This window comes from Rhinatrema bivittatum, chromosome 5, assembly GCF_901001135.1.
Source record: "Rhinatrema bivittatum chromosome 5, aRhiBiv1.1, whole genome shotgun sequence".
In the NCBI taxonomy this organism is placed as follows: domain Eukaryota; kingdom Metazoa; phylum Chordata; class Amphibia; order Gymnophiona; family Rhinatrematidae; genus Rhinatrema; species Rhinatrema bivittatum.
This window is the reverse complement of record NC_042619.1, coordinates 41,344,714-41,367,185: the sequence shown is the minus strand read 5'-3', so window position 1 is coordinate 41,367,185 and position 22,472 is coordinate 41,344,714. Positions and strand designations below refer to the sequence as shown.

General features: G+C 45.2%; 1 protein-coding gene across 2 annotated transcripts in view; it reads right to left on the bottom strand.

The window, feature by feature from the left end:
* Window positions 1-22,472, bottom strand: part of EED (embryonic ectoderm development) — a 170,215-nt gene that overhangs the window by 124,883 nt on the left and 22,860 nt on the right. For both annotated transcript variants that reach the window (XM_029602261.1, XM_029602262.1), the window contains exons 3-4: window positions 14,433-14,525; window positions 2,654-2,719 (exon numbers count right to left, since the gene is read on the bottom strand). In XM_029602261.1, coding sequence (XP_029458121.1) covers window positions 2,654-2,719; window positions 14,433-14,525 — 159 coding nt within the window. The remainder of the gene's footprint in view (window positions 1-2,653; window positions 2,720-14,432; window positions 14,526-22,472) is intronic.

The window sequence follows — 22,472 nt, the reverse complement described above, 5'->3', positions numbered from 1 at the left end:
ACGTCACCCATATGTGAGGACTACATCCTGCTGTCCTGGGATAACACCTATTACAAGGTAAGCAATTTTGCCTTAAATCCCCAGGGATTTAAGGCATCACAGTATAGAGGTTGTAATAAATGCTAAAGCGGACCAGATGCCTTTAAGAGCAGACAGAGAAGAAAGATTTTAAATTACCCCTGTTAACTTTCAGATAATAGAAAGACTAGGGGGCACTCCATGAAGTTAGCATGTGGCACATTTAAAACTAATCAGAGAAAGTTCTTTTTCACTCAACGCACAATTAAACTCTGGAATTTGTTGCCAGAGGATGTGGATAGTGCAGTTAGTATAGCTGTGTTTAAAAAAGGATTGGACAAGTTCTTGGAGGAGAAGTCCATTACCTGCTATTAATTAAGTTGACTTAGAAAATAGCCACTGCTATTACTAGCAACAGTAACATGGAATAGACTTAGTTTTTGGGTACTTGCCAGGTTCTTATGGCATGGATTGGCCACTGTTGGAAACAGGATGCTGTGCTTGATGGACCCTTGGTCTGACCCAGTATGGCATATTCTTATGTTCTTAATCAAGCCTAATTAGTTAGGGATAGTAACCGCCGCAATAAGCAAGCTACTCCCACGCTTATTTGTTTACCCAGCCTGTACAATTTAGTCCTTGTTGGTTGTCTTAATATAAATACTCTTTTCTTCACCCCCCCTGCCGTTGAAGCAGTAAGCTGCGCTGTATATGTATTCGAAGTGAAGTATCAGGCTTAATTGGTTCGGGGTAGAAACCGTCGCAACAAGCAAGCTATTCCCACGCTTATTTGTGAATGCAAATCCTTTGTCCCACATTTCCTTTTGCCAATGAAGCATAGAGCAATGTTGGAGTCGCATTAACCGTGTGTAATTTATTGAATAAGGGTATTAATCCGCGAGCCACATTAACAAACAACAAATACTGAACAAGCCTAATAATTGGCAATACCTATAGCCTATGACCTCACCGGTAATTTTACATACTCTTACCCACCCCTGTTTTTTTTTTTTTTTGGAGATGGCAGCCCTCCATCTTTCCGCTCCGTGAGGGTGGAACACCGACCACTGGCATCCCGCTCCGTGAATGCCTCTGTGGCTACTGCCGCTCCGTGCAGTGTTCTGCCGCCTCCTTCCACACCTTTGGGCTTGCGGGCCCCGGTTATTGATCCCTGCGTCTGCTACTTTTCGTAGCTGTGACAACTGCCCCCCCACAACAAGACCTTTAATTAGGGCTTCAAGGGCTGCTGCTTCTCCCTTTTACTGCAACAGGTCTGAGGCCATCTCTAGCTCAGCCTTTCTGCGCACTTCGGCGGCAGCTGTGGCAGCAGCGGCTTCCTGTTGTTCTTCTATTCTGAGCCCTTCTATCTTGAGGGCTGCTGCTTGTTCAGCATTCTGTATGCGAGCCACCCCCTCTTTATTCACGTCCTCTAGACTTGATGGAGTTTATCCCATGCCCCTTTGAAGTCCTTCACAGTTTTTGTCTTCACCACTTCCTCCTAAGATGGCCTAGGTCCGATCCCTGGACCTTTCCCTATCATGTGATGAGGCAAGGCATGGTTGGCACCATGACAAGGCTCAGGGGCATCCCAGGCCCTCAGCTTTTGAAGATAACATTTTGAGGTACTGGAGGTTTAGGGGGTGAGGGTGAGGGTTCACCTGCCCACCCCTTTAGACCACCAGGAACCATTTTTTAAGGTTGGGAGTGGGGAACCCTAGACACTAGGGATTTAGTTATATTTGGAAGGAGGAAGTAAGGATGGGCTGGGGGGGTCCTACGCTAAAGGGGCCATTGTAGGGGTTTAAGTGGAGAGGGTGAGGAAGGAAGCAGGCTGACACTGCACATTTGGCCTCTTATTTTCTTTCGGGGAGCCAATACTGCCTTAGTAAGTAGTGAGAGTCGCCTTTGAGACCCCACCCAGGTAGTTTATCATCTGGGAAGAGGGCCATTGTTCAGGCCACTGGTCCTTTAAGCAACAGCGACCCTGGTCAAGGTGAGCTGCCATTGCGTGGGAAAGGAAAGTACCGCAGTGCCATTTTTTGTTGCACGTTTGTGCCGCGATAAATAAAAACAAATCACACCCGAGTACAGCCGTGATAGCTTATTGGGGTGGGGCCAAATATCATGCCCCCTCCCTGCAATATTTCGTCCCTCCTGCAATAAACTATCGCAGCTTTATTAAATCTCCCTCTTAGGAACCTAAATTTTCAGTTGAAATTTCAGCTAATTTTAGAGACCTTAGACTTAGGGCTGCTATTTTTTGGCCTAGATTTGGATGCCTAAATTAGATGCCTAGTGCTGGAAATCAATGCTAAGCACCAAACTTTTTTCCCACACCTTATTCTGCTCCAACTTTAGCCACCCACTTTTTAGGATCTTAAATCCAGAAGCCTAGTGAAACTAGAATCCTAAAATTTAGGTACTCGGCCCTAGTAAATTTTCAAGAGAGCCAATTGAAAAGGCTAACTCCCAAAGATAGGCAGCTAAACCCTTTGAAACCTGACCTTCATGTAACTTTGTACTGATTCATATACCATTTCATATACTGTGCATTAACTTAAAATGCTTTAGTCAGAATGCCTCAAACTTTAAACAGACATTTTCTTTATTTGCACAAGTAACTCCAGAAGGATACATCAGCATCCACATATGACTGCAATAAACGGACCTCTCCTTGCGAATGGCACTCATACAACGTCACCTGCAAATAAGGAAACATTCAATTAATGGCTCTGTTAAATTCAATTTTCACATCCATAGCTCACTGAAAATATACTGTAGTGCAAATCAACTGCAATATCAGTCTGAGTGTAGGAGTGGACACTATAAGATGAATTTTTACACCGGCGCACACATGGACGCACTGATTTTATAATGTGTACACCTGTTACCGGCGCATGCAAGGGGGGGATTTTCTAAGAAGCTCATGGTGACGCGGATAGGGCCTTTCCACAGTTCCCACCCAATTCCACTCCAATAAAGGAGCGGACTGGGAGGGAAATTCCTAAACCCCCTACCTTTTCCCCATCCTCCCATTCTCCCTGACCCCTAAAACCTACCCTTTGTTTTGTTTTTCAACTTACCCGCTCTCTAGAGCAGCAGTAAGTTGCGCGGGACAGCCAACTGCCGGTGCGTGCTTCAGCGGGACAGTGTAATGGCGCTGTCCCGGTCTGCTGTCACCCTGCCCAGACCCCTCCCCCGGCCCGCCCCTTTTTTCAAAGCTGTCTCTTCCCTGCGTACCGATAGATACACGCGTGGCCGTGGCGCCTTGAAAATACGCGCATATCTCCTGGTATTGGCGTGCACCAGCCTTTTAAAATTAGGCCGATTGTGCAGCTGCAGACCTTATTTCATTTCCAAATCCAGGGTGAAACTAGTAGTTTTGCTCTAGCTGATAGTTTGTTCCAAATGACAGAAAAAAAAGGAAGACAGCACAATCCTCCTCTTTTCTCTTATTGAACTATGTTAGCAGAGCTTTCAAGTTAGGAAGACAGTGGAGGAGAATAGGGAAGACTCCCTGAACTCATTAGAATCGCCTGCAAGCATCACACTGCTACATCTGATAAAGAAGTGCAGCATAAAGAGCTTAAGTATATGAATTGTTAGACTCAGACTGCCTTCTTTGAACAAAACTGCAACTGAAAGCAGTTTTCAATAAAAAATAAAATAATCAAATATAATAATGGCACAAAAGGCAACACAATAAGCAACAGAGTTAACAGGAAAAATGATGCTTCAATCTAGCCAAAGCACTGTGCTACCTATTATAAATTAAAATCTGCTGCCGACTGGCAGACAAAGTATGGAATAAGGATCACTGTGACATTTTTTCTTAAACAACCACTTGAATGGAAATGACTGAATCAAGAAAATGCTTTTTGGGATCTTGGCCTCCCTCTTCATCACAGAAAAAGTCTTAGTACTTCTGCCTTCATAGGCTGGTAGGAAGACATAACCCACCTGTCAAGATTCACTGGACCGGTGTAGGAGAATGAAATGCAAATTTTATCTTAAGATAGAATATGGCTGGTTTAAGTCTATCTCCTCAAACTATTGTTAGCTTACACATAGATGGTAATAGCTTCATCAATTCAAATGACTAAATATACCAGAAGACAAATTATCCTTACAATTAAATGCCAACATACACTAAAACCGCTATTAAAGTCTGCATAAAAACTATGCTCCTAACCTTACAGCTTTTTCCATAATGCTTCCTTTACATGTGATATAATTTTAATGAAATAGAAACAAAAAAACAGGTCCCATTAAGGACATGAAACTTTCAAAATCTCTTTAAGAGGAACTTTCAGCCAGAGTACAAAAAATGTTTTTTTACTTCATTCTAACTAAAATTAATTGTAACTTGCCTTGAGACCAACTTGGTAAAGGTGGAATATTGGAGAAACTACTTGTCTGATAATTTTGTTTTCCTTAGTACAGACAGATGGTCTCAGGACCAATGGGTTTATGCTCCCCTGCCAGGAGATGGAGATGGAGTCAGGTTTCAAAGCTGTCGTCATCCTAAATACACCCATGCAGTGACCTCAGCCCTTCAGTATTCTCTTCAAAAGCCACTGTGGACATACTATTGAAAAAACGTGATTAAAAACTTGATTAAAAATGGATAACCATAACTGTACTCAACCAAACAGACAATGAACCCCAGTAAGATTATAGATGGCACTGGATGAGGGTTTACACATAATCTCTTGGAATTGATATCCACTCCCATGGGCGAATCCATGGCACCGTTCTTTGGCAGTTGTGGGCTGGATGCTGAGTCCATCTGTCTACACTAAGGACAACAAAATTATCAGGTAAGTAATTTCTCCATTTCCTAGCGGGTAGCCAGATGGACTCAGGACCAATGGGATATACAAAAGTTACTCCTGATCAGGGCGGGAGGCTGCCCACGGTCCAGTTAACACCGCCCTTGCAAAAGCTGCGTCTTCCCGGGCCTGAACATCCAAGCAATAGAACCTGGAGAAGGTGTGCAAGGAGGACCACGTCGTCACTTGGCAGATGTCGACGGGAGACAGCAGTCTAGCTTCCGCCCATGAGACTGCCTGAATCCTAGTGGAATGAGCTTTAACCTGAAGAGGTAATGGCTTTCCTGCCTCCCAAAAGGCTCCTGTGACCTCCTCCTTAATCCAGTGAGCTATGGTAGCCAGCGAAGCTGGTTCATCCCGCTTCCTTCCACAGTAAAGGACAAACAGGCGGTCTTGTCTTTCGGATTGGTTCTGAAACTTCCAGATACCGCACCAAAAGCCTACTGATATCCAAATGGCAGAGGAGGTGGTATTCTTCTGCATCAATGTGCTTATCTAGAGATAGAAACAAAATGGACTGATTCAAATGAAGCTCTGAGACATACGGTATGAAGCCGTAACGCTCCTGGAGTCATCCAGAGGAACAGTTCCCGACATAAGAACATGCCATACTTTTCCAACAGTGGCCAATCCAGGCCATAAGAACCTGGCAAGTACCCAAAAACTAAGTCTATTCCATGTTACCATTGCTAATGGCAGTGGCTATTCTAAGTGAACTTAATTAATAGCAGGTAATGGACTTCTCCTGCAAGAACTTATCCAATCCTTTTTTAAAGACAGCTATACTAACTGCACTAACCACATCTTCTGGCAACAAATTCCAGAGTTTAATTGTGCATTGAGTGAAAAAGAACTTTCTCCACTTAGTTTTAAATGTACCACATGCTAACTTCATGGAGTGCCCCCTAGTCTTTCTATTATCCGAAAGAGTAAATAACCGATTCACATCTACCCGTTCTAGACCTCTCATGATTTTAAACACCTCTATCATATCCCCCCTCAGCCGTCTCTTCTCCAAGCTGAAAAGTCCTAACCTCTTTAGTCTTTCCTCATAGGGGAGTTCCATTCCCCTTATTTTGGTAGCCCTTCTCTGTACCTTCTCCATCGCAATTATATCTTTTTTGAGATGCGGCGACCAGAATTGTACACAGTATTCAAGATGCGGTCTCACCATGGAGTGGATGCAGAGGCATTATGACATTTTCCGTTTTATTCACCATTTCCTTTCTAATAATTCCCAACATTCTGTTTGCTTTTTTGACTGCCGCAGCACACTGATTTCAATGTGTTATCCACTATGACGCCTAGATCTCTTTCTTGGGTAGTAGCACCTAATATGGAACCTAACATTGTGTAACTATAGCATGGGTTATTTTTCCCTATATACATCACCTTGCACTTGTCCACACTAAATTTCATCTGCCATTTTGATGCCCAATTTTCCAGCCTCACAAGGTCTTCCTGCAATGTATCACAATCTGCTTGTGATTTAACTACTCTGAACAATTTTGTATCATCTGCAAATTTGATTACCTCACTCGTCGTATTTCTTTCCAGATCATTTATAAATATATTGAAAAGTAAGGGTCCCAATACAGATCCCTGAGGCACTCCACTGCCCACTCCCTTCCACTGAGAAAATTGTCCATTTAATCCTACTCTCTGTTTCCTGTCTTTTAGCCAGTTTGTAATCCACGAAAGGACATCGCCACCTATCCCATGACTTTTATTTTTCCTAGAAGCCTCTCATGAGGAACTTTGTCAAATGCATTCTGAAAATCCAAGAACACTACATCTACAGGTTCACCTTTATCCACATGTTTATTAACTCCTTCAAAAAAGTGAAGCAGATTTGTGAGGCAAGACTTGCCTTGGGTAAATCCATGCTGACTTTGTTCCATTAAACCATGTCTTTCTATATGTTCTGTGATTTTGATGTTTAGACCACTTTCCACTATTTTTCCTGGCACTGAAGTCAGGCTAACCGATCTGTAGTTTCCTGGATCGCCCCTGGAGCCCTTTTTAAATATGGGGGTTACATTAGCTATCTTCCAGTCTTCAGGTACAATGGATGATTTTAATGACAGTTTACAAATTTTTACTAATAGGTCTGAAATTTCGTTTTTTAGTTCCTTCAGAACTCTGGGGTGTATACCATCCGGTCCAGGTGATTTACTACTTTTAAGTTTGTCAATCAGGTCTACCACATCTTCTAGGTTCACCGTGATTTGGTTCAGTCCATCTGAATCATTACCCATGAAAACCTTCTCCAGTACAGGTACCTCCCCAACATCCTCTTCAGTAAACACCGAAGAAAAGAAATCATTTAATCTTTCCGCGATGGCCTTATCTTCTCTAAGTGCCCCTTTAACCCCTCGATCATCTAACAGTCCAACTGATTCCCTTCACAGGCTTTCTGCTTCGGATATATTTTAAAAAGTTTTTACTGTGAGTTTTTTCCTCTACGGCCAACTTCTTTTCAAATTCTCTCTTAGCCTGTCTTATCAATGTCTGACATTTAACTTGCCAATGTTTATGCATTATCCTATTTTCTTCTGTTGGATCCTTCTTCCAATTTTTGAATGAAGATCTTTTGGCTAAAATAGCTTCTTTCACCTGCCCTTTTAACCATGCCGGTAATCGTTTTGCCTTCTTTCCACCTTTCTTAATGTGTAGAATACATCTGGATTGTGCTTCTAGGATGGTATTTTTTTTAAACAATAACCACGCCCCTTGCACACTTTTTACTTTTGTAGCTGCTCCTTTCAGTTTTTTTCTATTTTTTCTCATTTTCTCAAAGTTTCCCTTTTGAAAGTTTAGCACGAGAGCCGTGGATTGCTTACTGTCCCCCTTCCAGTCATTAAATCAAATTTGATCATATTATGATCACTATTACCTCTCTCACCAAATCCTGTTCTCCACTGAGAATTAGATCTAAAATTGCTCCTTCTCTCGTCGGTTCATGAACCAATTACTCCATAAAGCGGGGGCGGTTCCGGAGGGTGCGGCCATGCCCCCGGACCGCCCCGGGCCGAAACCATGCCCCCGGGCCCGCCCCAAACCACGCCCCGGGCCCGCCCCCGAAACACCGCGTCCCGCCCCGAAAATGGCGCCCCGCTCGGCCCCGCCCCGACACGCCCCCCGGAAAACCCCGGGACTTACGCGAGTCCCGGGGCTCTGCGCGCGCCGGTAGGCCTATTGAACATAGGCGCACCGGCACGCAGGGCTCTTAAAATCCGCCCCCAAGTCTATGTCATCATTCACTGCTATACATTCTAATTCTCCCATCTTACTTCTTAGACCTCTGGCATTGCATACAAACATTTCAAAGTTTGTTTTTTGTTTGTATTTTCATTCTGCTTTTTAACTGATAGGGATAAGTTAGACTTTTTTAGCTCAGGTGAGTTTTTAGTTACAGGCACTTGGACTACTTTTCTTATTATTGGAACCTCACTGTCTGGATGCCCTAATTCTAATGCATCATTAGTATCGTTTGAAGATATCTCTCTCCAAACCATGCACTGTTGAGTGACTGTCAGTTTTCCCCTTTGTTCTAGTTTAAAAGCTGCTCTATTTCCTTTTTAAAGGTTAGCGCCAGCAGTCTGGTTCCATCCTGGTTAAATTGGAGCCCATCCCTTCGGAAGAGACTCCCCCTTCCCCAAAAGGTTCCCCAGTTCCTAACAAAACTGAATCCCTCTTCCTTGTACCATCGTCTCATCCACGCATTGAGACTCCGGAGCTCTGCCTGCCTCTGGTGACCTGCACGTGGAACAGGGAGCATTTCAGAGAATACTATCCTGGAGGTTCTGGATTTAAGTTTTCTACCTACGAGCCTAAATTTGGATTCCAGAACCTCCCTCCCACATTTTCCTATGTCGTTGGTGCCCACATGTACCACGACAGCCGGCTCCTCCCCAGCACTGTCTAAAATCCTTTCTAGGTGACGCGTGAGGTCCGCCACCTTCGCACCAGGTAGGCATGTTACCAGGCGATCCGCATGCCCACCAGCTTATAGTTCAGAAATGCGACGTGCCCAGCATATAGCCACCAGGAACACCGTTTTCAGGGTTAATAAAAGCAAGGAAAGGCTCCAATATAAGATTAAGATTCCACAAGGGAATCAGCCACCGTAGGGGTAGCTGGAGGTGCTTCACCCCTTTCAGAAAATGGGCCATGTCCGGATGAGCCCACAGACGAGTTCCATTCACCTCGCCCCTGAAACTGGAGAGAGCCGCTACCTGGATCTTCAAGGAGTTAAAAGTCAAATCTTTATTCAAGTTGCCCTGCAAAAATTCCAGAATCAGCAGGATTTTGACCATCTGAGGGGAAACATCGTGTTCCTCACACTAGGCCTCAAATACTCTCCAGACCCGCACCGTGCTAGTTACGTAGAGAATTTCCACGTGCAGAGTAAAGTAGCAATTACTGGCGCCGAATATTCTCACTTCATCAGGCAAGCCCTCTCAAGGGCCAGACTAAGTCAGAATCAAGTTAGATCCTCATGAAGGACCAGTCCCTGCTATAGAAGTTCCCTTCACGGCTGCACGGTAGGAGGCACAGGGGGGTCTTCACCAGGAGTCTCTGCATGTCCACATACCACGGATGCCTGGGCTACTAGTAGGACTAATCCCCTGTGGCACTCGATTCTGCGAATAACCCTGCCAGGAAGGACCACAGAAGGAAGGCATATAGCAACTCCTCTTCCAGCCAGGTCTGAATGAGAGTGTTGATCCCCAGGGTCAACTGATCTCTTCTGCAACTGAAGAATTGGGGAACCTTCGCATTGAGAGATGGAGGTTGATGGACAGGAGACCCCAGCGATCTACTACCAGCTGAAAGACTTTGGCCAACAACGTCCACTCTCCTGGATCCAGACTCTCCCTGCGTAGAAAGACTGCTCTGATGTTGTCTTTTCCTGTGTTGTGGGAGGCTGAGATCATCTGTAGAGATATTTCTGCCTATTCCACAAGGAGATCTCTCTCTTGTGACACTTGTCTGTTGACGCTCGAGGTCCAGGATAAGGCAAAAGGAACCTTCCTTCTTGGGTATGATGAAATAGATGGAATAATGCCCTATGTTTTCCTGGGGCGCAGGTACTGGGATTATAGCCCTCATCCTGAGAAGTCTTAACAGAATAATCTACTGCCTGCTTCTTGTGCTGGGAGTGGCAAGGAGATATCATGAATATGTCCCGAGGAGCACTACGAAATTCCAGTACATATCCTTCTCGTATGACATCCAGTACCCATTTGTCCAAAGTGATCTCGACCCACTGTTGGTAGAAGAGGGACAATCGATATCCTATCTCCTCGTTCCAAGCGTGGGTTGGCAAAACTTCATTGGAGGGTTCAGGACAAACCTGAACCCGAGCCTGAACCTCTCTTGGGCTGCTGACTCTGAAAGGACTGAGACCTCCCAAAGGACCAAGACCTCTGAAATGTTGAGTTTCTGTAGAAGCAAAAGTGTGGGGAGTCCCTGGATGGGCGAGGAGCGCTGTAACTGCTTTCTCTTATCTTCTGGTGGCCGGGGTACTAGAGATTCACCCCATTTACTGGCCAGCTTTTCCAATTCGCTTCCGAAGAGCAGTGATCCTTTAAAGGGCATCTTTGCGAGATTTGCCTTGGAGGTTGTGTCCGCTGACCAATTCTGCAGCCATAGCTGTCTTCTGGCCACCACCAGTGAGGCCATTTCTCTGGTGGAGATATGGACTAGGTCCGAGCCCGTGTCAGCAAAAAAAGGTGGCGGCAGGTTCCATAACCGCTCTGGAATACGCCCCCCGAGTCATCCATCTCCCAAGAGAGGAGCAGGCACGAACGAGCTCCCAGGGCACAACAAGCAGCCATCTGTGAGGTCATTGCTATTGCATCAAAGGCCTGTTTAAGGATGGACTCCATCCGTCTATCGTGTGCATCCTTTAAGGCCATTCCTCCCTCCACTGCAATAGTTGTTCACTTAAGACGGCACAGACCAGTGCATCCACTTTAGGGAAATGCTAACTTTCTCTCGCTGTCGGATTCAGTGGGTATAGAGCTTCTAAAGCTCGTCCACCTTTAAAACTTGCTTCTGGGGCATCCCATTCCAGATCAATCGACTCCTGGATGGCTTCCAGTACTGAAAAGTACCAAGAGGCTTTCCGTAGGGAAATCAGAATGGGATTCTTCTTTGGTTCTGTCATAGAGTCTGCCCCACGAACTCCCAGCATCTTCAGAGTCTGGGAAACCAGGGCCAGCAATTCGTCTCTGTGGAAAAACTGTAACATGGTCTGATACGGTTCTAAACCGGGGGAGGGGATTTCCCCATCTTCCAAAGAATCTGGATTCTCTTCAACCGTGCGTCCGGGTCCCTGCCAGGGATACCCTTGGTGAGTCGAGACATGCCTCGAGGTCTGCCAATAGTACTGGGAGAGGGAGTGCTTACCGGCTGAGGTTCCGTCCGGACAGGAGCAAGTGAGGTAGCAGACTGCACCTGTACAAAGGCTTGAAAGCAGCCAGGACCATGCCTAGCCCAGGAGTGACTGGGGTAGGTGACGCTAAATTTCCCTCTCCCGTGGATGACCCAGTCCCAGAGTTCTCAGATCTGGGGTACTTCTGGTTAAGACTGTGGCTGACCAATCCTCTGAATGGGAGGAGCTGGGCTTAGTAAATTCCACGGAGGCCAACTCTCCCTGGGCTTCCTCACAATGCTGACATAAGCAAGAACCCAGATCAGACTGTGCAGCCCTAATATGACAAGCAGCGCAGAGAGAAAGTCGCTTATGTTTCTTTGCTGCCGGAGCCATTGGTGACAGAAACTGCATGTTCAGACAGCTCACGCTTAAAATTTTATGTGCACCGATTTCGGACGTTTACGCAGGCCACAGTGAGGCACACGTACACCCCGTATGCCCGGCTTTACTTTTATTCTGCGCCTAGTAAGTTGTGGCGTGCAACGTTATGTACATAGTGTGTGTGCAGAACAGACACGCACTGCGCATAACAAAGCTCTATGGTGGGCAATACAGGCACAAAAACACGCGCAAGATAGTACCGCCATGGTGTGCTGACCAAGCCTAAAGCGGGGCCTACTCAACTCACTCAGAATCCCACTTCCCCTTACCCCAACAGGATCAGGAACGATGTCGGCACAGCGCACCAAGCAAAGAGACTGGAGAAGTCTTAACGAAACCCCTCCAATGTCTCTGAATCAGGAGGAAATCCTTTTTTTTTTTTAAACTTACCTGGGCTCAGCGCTTACCGGCTCAGTACAGAGACGGTCTCCGGCTGCGGGGGGAGCAGGCTTTGGCCGTCACACTTGGCTTCCTGCCCCGCCGCCTTTCAGCTACTTCAGCAGCAAAGCCCACGCCGGGAACCAGCTACCGGACCAAGGAACACTTCTGAGGGATCTCTGAAGTCACCTCAGGAATTCTGAACTGGGGGAGAGACCTTTAGGTATCACCACAGGAAAGCAGGGCTCAATCTTTTCTCCAATTTAAAAGTAGAATTTCTTCTTCCAAAAAGTACTGCGATCCCCATAGGGCAGGGATCGGGAACCCATGGCTCGCGAGCCAGATATGGCTCTTTTGAGGGCTGCATCTGGCTCGCAGACAAGTGTCGCCACACTTTCCCGCTGACCCAGCTGTTCCCCGGTCCTCCTCCACCCGGGCTTAAAATGCTGTCAGCCCGGGCGGAACGCGGCAGGACAGCTGGAGTCAGCGGCACCGGCGTGCTCTCTTCTTCCCGCCCCCCCCCCCCCCCCCCCCCCCCCCCCGCGGCCTGGAAGAGGAAGTGGAGAGTATTGGGTGCGTGCGCGGGAAGAAGAGGCCACGCTAGTGCGCTCGGCATCGGCCCGAAGAAAAGAAGACTGCAGCGCGGCTCGGAGGAAAATGAAGAGCTTCAACCGCGGCCGATGGGACTCTGCCTCCGCGAGGGCTGAAAATGAAGAGGTTAGCGTTGGGAGAAGGCTGCTGCTGCCGCGAGTTCCCGGGGTGGGGGAGAAAGAGAGTGAATGAGCGAGCAAGCATGTGTGTTTGAGATCCTGTGTCCGTGAGTGAGATAGCATGTTTGTGAATGATTGAGAGCCTGTATATGTGAAAGAGAGTATGTCTGTGATTGAAAGCCTGCCTGTGAGAGAGAGCGCATGAATGTAAGTTTACCATTGGGAACCTGTATGTGTAAGTTTGTGATTGAAAACCTGTTTGTGTGAAAGAGTGTGTGGGTATGATTGAGATCCTTTGTGTGTGAGAGAAATCATGTGTATGTATGATTAAGAGCCTGTGTGTATAAGTAAGAGAGATCATGTGTGTCTGTGTGTGATTGAGAGCTGATTTAGGTGAGGGAGCATGTGAGTATGTGATTGAGAGCCTGTGTGTAAATGAGAGAAAGAGAGGACATGTTTGTAAGCATGTGAATGAGAGTCTGTGTGTGAGAGAAAAAGACAGCATGTATTTATGTGATTGAAAGCCTGTGTGTGTGTGTAAGCGTGAAAAGATAGACAGCATGTGCGTAAATGTGTAATTAAGAGCCTATATAAGTGAAAGAGAAAAAACATGTGTATATGTGAGTACTGAGAGCATGTGTGTATAGGTGTGTCATTGAGAGCCAGTGTGAGAGAGAGCGCTGGTATGTGACTGAGAGAGGAGAAAGTTCCAAGCAAACCACCCCACCTCCTGCTAATTCAGAACAATCTCAGGACACCTGGATATCAAACGTTCCCAGGTATGCAGAGCAAAAAAATTTTTGTATCCTTATTATTTTTCATTACTGGGTCTTTGTGTCTGCTATTTTGAAATATTTTGTTGGTATCTGGAAATGTTTTATATGAGTTTTTAATTATTGGATATTCCACTCATCAGCTGTTTCGAAATATGTTCTTTTTGTTAGTACAGTTTTACTGCTGATGATTTTATAAGGATGGGTGATTTTTTTTTTCCTTTGTTACACTGCATACAGAGACTCTGGCTTGTTGCAGTTTCCAATTCAGTTTTTGTCTGCATGCTTCTTGTTAAGCGTTTTGATCTCTTTATTCTATGTTAGGTGAGGGACAGCACGTGATTCAAGTGAGGTTTTCTGCTAGCGTGTAGTTTCTGTGTAGGACTCTATAGCAGCCTGGCTTGGTCCGTTTTCCTAATAGGAGATGTATTGGTGTCTTAAGGCCTGGTGTAATATTTTCAGAGACTTATTGTACTTTAAAAGTGTGATCTTACATAAAATGCACACATTTACTTGTATTTAGTTTTAAACATATTGTATATGGCTCTCATGGAATTACATTTTAAAATATGTGGCGTTTATGGCTCTCTCAGCCAAAAAGGTTCCTGACCCCTGCCATAGGGAAAGCATGTCCACATCTGCTGGAGACGGAGAAATACTGAAGGGATGAGGACACTGCAGGGGTGTATCTAGGGTGACGTCAGCTCTGAAACCTGACTCCGTCTACATCTGCTAGCAGGGGAGCATAAACTCATTGGTCTTGTCCATCTGGCTACACGCTAAGAAACAAATGCTTATATATAAATATTAATAAAATCAGAGCTGTTATTTACAGAATATTATCAAAACAGTTTTAAAAATACACTAATGCAGAAAATTTTACAGTAGTACTCACTCTGTTGCTGCCAACAGTGGCAAAAACTAGTGGATCACCTTCTTTACTGTGCCAGTTAAACTGGACACCAAACAGCGGTTGACCATGGTCTTCCTGCAGAAGAAAAGACAGACAAGGGAAGCACTACAAGAAAACATAAGAACAAACTGCCATACTGGGTCAGACCAAAAGGTCCATCAGGCCCAGTATCCTGTTTCCAACAGTAGCCAATCCAGGTCCCATATGGTTGATAGACTCCATGCTGCTTATCCCAGGGATAAACAGTGGATTTCCCCAAATCCATTTTAATGGTTTATGGACTTTTCTTCCAGGAACTTGTCCAAACCTTTTTTAAATGCAGCTACACTAACAGCTTTCACCACATCCTCTGGCAATGAATTCCAGAGCTTAACTATACGTTGAGTAAAAAATATTGTCTATTTGTTTTAAATGTATTCCTAGTAACTTCATTGTGTGTCCCCTAGTCTTTGAACTTTTTGAAAGAGTAAACAACTGATTTGCTTTTACTTGTTTTACTCCACTTATTTTATAGACCACTATCATAACTCCCCTCAGCAGTTTCTTCTCCAAGATGAAGAGCCCTAACCTCTTTAACCTTTCCTCATAGGGGACTCATTCCCTGGATGACTGCAAATGCTAGAAACTTTTTTTGGTCCCTTCAGCTTTCTTATATAGTAGCATAATGAATGATGGTAGATAAAAAAACAACTGGCCCATCCAGTCTGCCTGGCTGAGATCCATCCTTTCTGGTTTTCTACCACTTTGTGTTGATGAGTAAATAACTTCATATGCAAACCACCAGCTCCCCCTTCCTCACATCTTAAATGATCTCTCAACCCTTTTCCCACCACTGGCTTCTATAGCTTATCTCAAGCATGTCCAAAAATTGGTACACTGCTGGCCTTCTCCACCTCCATAGGTAATAATTCACAACACCACCAAAATTAGCGAAGCTATTGTCCAAAACATCCAACCTCCCAATCAAATTGATGTTTGGGTTACTCCAGCCTTCTTGGAAACCTGATGCAGCCACTGCTGTTTAGGATTGTAGCCATCTTTGGGCTTCCAGCTTAGTTGGTGCTATGATTCTTCATTCAGTTTCCTGGGATTTTTCCCCATTTTACTCACACTACATCCACTCCTGGAATCTCAGCTGAGTGGCATGGATTGGGTTTCCCTATGGAACACTGCACATATGCACTCTCAAGTCAGGCAGTAGGTGTCACTCTTACATAATGGGAGGGATCCTCTCAGGTCTGGGATTCAAACAGGGAAGTCCATTTTTCATGATGTGACATTGGAGTAATTGGAGTAGAAAAAAAATAAAAATAAGAGGTGACATCTAGAGATTTAATGTTTTCCCCTCAGTACTCACTGGGTGACCTTGAGGAAGTCGATCATGTACCACTAGGGAACACTCATTCTTTAAGAAAATGCAACAGGGTCAGCTGGCAGCTTCAGCAAGTTAGAGGTCAATTTGCCATATACATCTGTGAAAAAATGGTCTCAAAAGTCCAGTCATGTGACATACTCCATGTCACCCCTAACACTGCCGCAAAAGAGATGTAAAAGTGTAACACAAGCAATTTAACAAAAAGTGTAAAAAATCCAAACATTTACAGGTAGATTTTAAAAGCCAGTGCACAAATCAATAAGGGGATGCAGCCCAAGTCAGGCTTGGGCACGTCAACTGAATTTTAAAAGCCATCTAGATACACGCATATATCCTATAACTCACACATCTCAATCTATTTCAAAAAGGGGTGTGGTCTGGGCAGGGCATGGGTGTTTAGAGTGTGGCCAAGAGATGGGCACATAAATTGAGAAATTACTACTTACCTGATAATTTCCTTTTCCTTAATCTAAACAGATGGGTTCAGAACCAGTGGATTATGCACCTCTACCAGCAGATGGAGACGGAGCAAACTGATGTCACAGTATATATACTCCTGCAGTGACATCAGCTTGCCAGTATTCCCTTCAAAAGCAACTGTGGACAGACTAGCAAAAACTTGATTAAAAACAGATAACCATTTCTGTACTCAACAACATGAAACACTGAGCTCAGACAAGAAATGCATTAATAGTCTAGGGACTGGAGTAAAACTTACCAGTAACCCCTGGAACACATAGCCACACAGGAGGATTTTAACACAATCATACGCAACCAAGGGCAGGAAGCTGAACCCATTTGTCTAGATTAAGGAAAAGGAAAATTATCAGGTAAGTAGTAATTTCTCATTTCCTAGTACCTAGTCAGATGGGTTCAGGACCAGTGGGATGTACCAAAGCTACTCCAGAATAGAGTGGGAGGTTGCCCATGGTCCAGTCAAAACCACACATGCAAAGGCTATGTCCTCCTGGGCCTGCAAATCCAGACAATAATACCTTGAAAAGGTGTGTAAGGAGGACCACGACGCACCTTGGCAAATGTCAATGGCAGACAATCTAACCTCCACCCATGACACTGCTTGAGCCCTTGTGGAATGAGCCCTAACCTGAGCAGACAACAGTTTTCAGCATTCACATACGCAGCCATGACTACTTCCTTAATTGAGCGAGCTACTGTAGCCCGCGAAGCCGGTTCTCTCTGTTTACCTCCACCATAAAAGACAAACAGGCAATCCATCTTTTGGAAAGGTTTAGAAACCTCCAGATACCTCAGGACATGTCTCTTGACATCCAAGGGACGCAACAGTTGATATTGCTCTGCATCTCTTTCCTTATCCAGAGACATCAAGGAAATGGACCGATTCAAGTGAAAATCTGAGACCACTTTAGGTAAGAAGAAAGGAACAGTATGCAGTTGAATTGCTCCTGGAGTCAATCCGAAGGAATGGTTCCCAACAAGAGAAGGCCTGCAGCTCGGAAATTTGACGCGCAGAACATACTGCCACCAGAAACACTGTTTTCAAGGTCAGTAAGCACAAGGAAAGAGAGCGCATTGGTTGAAACGTAGGACCCGCATGTACGTCCCCGCACTTGGCACCACTTCCAGGGTTGCCACCATCAAACCAAAATACCTATAGATATGCCCACACTGTTGAGCATATAGTGTTCACCAAAAGACGCACCTGTGTCATCAACTTCTGAATACGAGCTTCTGGCAAGAAAACTTTGCCCTGCCTTATGTCAAACTGAATACCCAGATCCAATGACTGAGATGGTTGAAGACTGCTCTTGGCTAGGTTCACCACCCAACCGAGCTCTTGCAACAGGGAGATCACCTTGTGGGTCACCAGCCGGCTCTCTTCTAGAGACTTGGCCTGAATCAGTCAAGTTGTCCAAATACAGATGAACTAGAATCCCCATCCTCTCTCAACTTTATGGCCACTACCACAATCTTAGAAAAAGTTCTGGGTGTGGTGGCCAGACCAAAAGGTAGCACCCAAAACTGATAATGGCCCCCCCAACTCAATGAAACATAGAAGACGGTGTTCCAATTGCATGGGAATACGGAGGTACGCCTCGGACAGATACAAGAAGGTCAGAAATTCCCAACTGCACGGCCATTATCACTCTTCGCAAATTTCCATGCAAAAATGAGTCACTGCAAAGGACAGTTGATCCCTTTGAGATCCAGAATGGGACGAAAGGAGCCTTCCCTCTTGGGCACAACAAAATAAATGTAATATCGCCTCGTATTTTCTTGAGACATGGATACTGGAACCACAGCCCTCAGACAGAGGAGCTTTGACAGAGTAGACTCCACTGCCTGCTTCTTTTGCAGGGAGTGGCAGGGAGACACCATGAACACGTCCCGAGGAACACTGCAAAACTCCAGTGCATATCTTCTTGCATCACCTCCAGGACCCATTGATCCGATGTGATCTTGACCCACCTCTGATAAGAGAAAAAGACGTCCCCCTATCTCCAGTTTCCAGGGGTGGGTCAGCAAACCTTCATTGGGAGGCTCGGGAGATTCCACACCCTGTCTGGGCTGTCTGGGACGAAATGACTGAGACCTACCGAAAGGACGAGTGCTCTGGAAGGTTGCTCCTCTGTAGGGTCTTAAACGCTTGGATCCCCAAGCATGACCTCTCACGGTAAAGTAGCGCAGTGTCTGCTTCTTATCCTCCAGCAACCAGGGAACTGGGGATTCGCCCCAATTACTGGCCAGTTACTCCAACTCACTTCCAAATAAGAGCAAGCCTTCAAAGGACAATTTTGTGAGGTTAGTCTCAGAGTTTGCATCGGCCGCCCAATTTCTCAGCCATGACTGATGCCGGGCCACTATTATCGAAGCCACTGCTCTGGCCGAAGTGCAGATCAAATTGCTGGCTCCATAACTGCCCTGGAATTCATCCTAGAGTCATCGACCTGAGAGAGAATTAAACAAAAGCGAGCCACCAGGGAACAACAAGAAGCTAGCTGCAATGTCATTGCCACTACTTCAAATGCTTGTTTAAGGATGGTCTCAATCTTCCTATCATGAATATCCTTCAAGGCCATTCACCCTCCATGGGGACAGTCGTCCGTTTGGAGACTGAACAAACAAGTGTGTCCACCTCTGGAAAACTCACCACTGGTTCCAAGGGGTATAGGCCTTCCAAAACCTGGCCCCCCCTTTGAAATTAACCTCCGGGGCACACCTCTCAAGACCAATCAATTCTTGAATGGCCTCCATGACAGGAAAAAACAAGAGGCTTTACACAAGGAAATCAAAATGGGATTTTTTTTTGGCTCAGAATTAGAATCCATCCCAGGTATTCCAGGCATTTTCAAAGTCTGGGAAATCCGAGCCGGCAACTCATTTCTATGAAAGAACCACAACAGTCCTATACAGTTCCAGTCCCAGAGGAATTTCCCCAGGGAGTCAGGATCAGCCTTATCATTCAGGTCCCTATCAGGAAGTCCTACCGCTGATCTAGGTGTAGTCCGGCGATTAACAGTAGTAACAGGGACTGCGCCTGAAGATAGGACTGCAAACCTTGAAAGATTCTACCCAAGAAAAGGAAGAGGATCCAAACTAGGAGGCACCTGCCCTGCGTCCACTGAGCTACCTTCCCCCGCTGACGAACCACTTAAGGGAGTTCCAAGATCAGGTGTTCCTCCTGACACGTCTTTACCCAGGGCCCTCATCAGGCTGGGAAAAACCTAGGCTTAGTAAAATCAGAGGAAGATAAATCTCCCTGAGCCTCCAAACAGTGCTGGCACAGGTTAGAGGGCATGCCAGGCTGAGATGTCCAAATATGACAGGCAGCGCGCATAGGGAAAGTTGCTTAGATTTCTTAGCTATAGGCGCCATTCTCTCTCTTTTTTTTTTTTTTTTTTTTTTTTTTTAATTAAGTGGTCAAAATGTTAAGCTTCCAAAATTTTTTAGACATCCAAAATGTAGGTGCCCCAAAGATAAGCGCACAATCAATGCACCCAAGCTAAGCACACAGTTAAGCACGCATCTATGTCAGATGCCGCTTAACCTGTATGCTCAGACGCCCACCTAAGCGTCCAAAAACTGGATGCAAAAGCAGACACACTGCCTGAACCGACACTCCTGAAGAGGGAAGCCGAGCAAAGCAAAGCATGCAGATCACCACCTCGGCCTATCACATGGCACACAGGAGAAAAGCCTCAGAGCAGGGCCTAGTCGAGAGAGGCTGCTCAACCTGCCAGACTGCCCACATCCCTTAAACCTCCCTCAGATTGGGATGAATGTCAGAATGGTGCACAGAGACCGGGTAAGGAGGAAGCCCTATTTATGCGTCTCCGTGTGTGTGTGTGTGTGTATATATGTGTGTGTGTATATATATATATATATTTTTTTTTTTTATTTTTTTTAAATCTTATCTGAGCTCATCCTTTCCTGGATGAGTAGGAGTGAGGACATATGCCGTCACCACCGCACTCAGCTTCCTGCACCCGCTGCCTTTCAGTTGTCCAAGCAGCTAAGTACTCACCAGCTGAAAAACTAGCTACCGGATTAAGGCACTCATCTGAGGGACCACAGAAATCACCTCAGGAATTCTCAGCTGGGGGAGGAACCATTTGGTATCATCGCAGGAGAGCAGGGCAAATTAATCTTCCTTGCACTTCTCCTTCCAAAATCGAAAGCAATCCCCAGTAGGAAAATGCATGTCCACCATCTGCTGGAGATGGAGAATACTGGTAGGCTGTCATTGCAGGAGTATATATACTGTGAAGTCAGTTTGCTCTGTCTCCATCTGCTGGTAGAGGTGCATAACCCACTGGTCTGAACCCATCCGTCTAGGTCAGGGGTGGGCAAGTCCGGTCCTCGAGGGCTGCAAACCAGTCGGGTTTTCAGGATACCCCTAATGAATATGCATGAAATAGATTTGCATACAACTGAGGCAGTGTGTATGTAGGTCTCTCTCATGCATATTCATTAAGGATATCCTGAAAACCCGACTGGTTTGCAGCCTTCGAGGACCGGAATTGCCCACCCCTGGTCTAGGTGCTAGGAAATCTGCCGCATAAGTTTACTTCTGCTATGGAGGAGGTGCAAGCTTAAAAAAAACCACCATTTTGGAGGAGTTTAAAGGGCCTGGGTAACTAGAGGGAGTGCAGGTTAATAAACTTGGGGGAGGGATATGGAGGACTTAACTGTAGACTGGGCAAACTGGTGGATAAACTGGTCATGTAATGGGCGCGCATCCATTTTAAAATACTCTAACACAGTAGAAACCAGATTTACGTGGCTGGGCGCATGCACATTTAAAATAACATGCACCCTGGCTATTTAATAACATATGCACAAGTTATAAAATGACCACGTATCTGAGTGCTTGCTGAAGCACACACAATGTGCATCCGTGTGCCACTCTGAAAGTTACCGTCCCTGCTCTTACTTTTCTAATTTTTCAGGCAGAGTTTTGATAAAATTTGCTCAAATGCATTTTCCTTTAAAAGCAGGAGTCCATATAAGGATTCGTTGGTGAATTCTCTTCCAGCCTGTGGGCTATCCAGTCCTCTCAGCCCTGTGCCCCTCACTTCCTCCCAGTGGCCATCTTGTTTCCTGTACAGACTTGTATTTATACTAAGGCAGTTTCAGTCAGTCAGTTGCCAGAGCTTGGTCCCACCTTCTGGTTTTATACTCTGACACCATTCCTGTATCTAGAAGACTTCTCATCTCCAGATACTATTTTCTGCATTCCTGTCTGATTTTATTTCTGGATTCCTGGTGTGCTCCAGTTCCTTGCTCTGACTCCAAGTTTCATACTACTTGCGGTATCATGAATGACCCATTTCTCATGCCACACTAGCCACTAGCACCTAAGGGCTCAATCCGAGGGGAAGACAATCGGTATAGGCGGATGATGCCCAAGGATCCTGTTCTCACCATCATCAGCTTGGATTTGCCTCTCCAGATATTAGGCTGCTCGTTCTTGGGGCAACCCATTCATGACAATCACAGTCCCTAGTTGTATCAGACAACCTTTTACAATGATTGTATAACTCTGCTGGCCAGGAACTTTGTAGCCATCTAGTCTATTTAATTCAGCTCTGTGTACACAGAAAAACACTCATTTCTTTATAAATGGCCCCCAACAATGTAAAACACCAAAATTAAAATCATTCCAGTTAGCAAGGGGGTTATATATTTGGAACTGCCTGAAATGTATCAGAACGGCCTCTAAAATGTTTAATTTAAAATTTTAAAAAGAAAAAGAATTTAGACTAGTCCTATAGTGTTACACAAACATTTTTAGAAGGCTGCATTCTGTATGATGGCTCCCATGAGTGCAAAGTGAGAGAAGACTCTTGCTGGCTCAAAGTAATAAGCAGTTTAGAAAGATGTCACTACAAACCAAGGAATAACTTATTGGCAGCAGTCTGATAGAAACTGAGAACTGATGTGGAAGATTTTACAGCATAATAACCTAGCATCACTTGCCAATAGTAAAAATAACTAGTCCCAAGCCATCATCAGACTAGGGATTTGTTTAGTCTATTTAGCATATGTAATGTGTTCTATTATCCAGTTGCCTTAATTTTTAGTTTCCTTACAAAAGAAATTGGTTTCTCCAAGCTACTAGATTTTTTTTTTGTAAATTTGATTCCCACCTTCTCATCCTCTTGCCA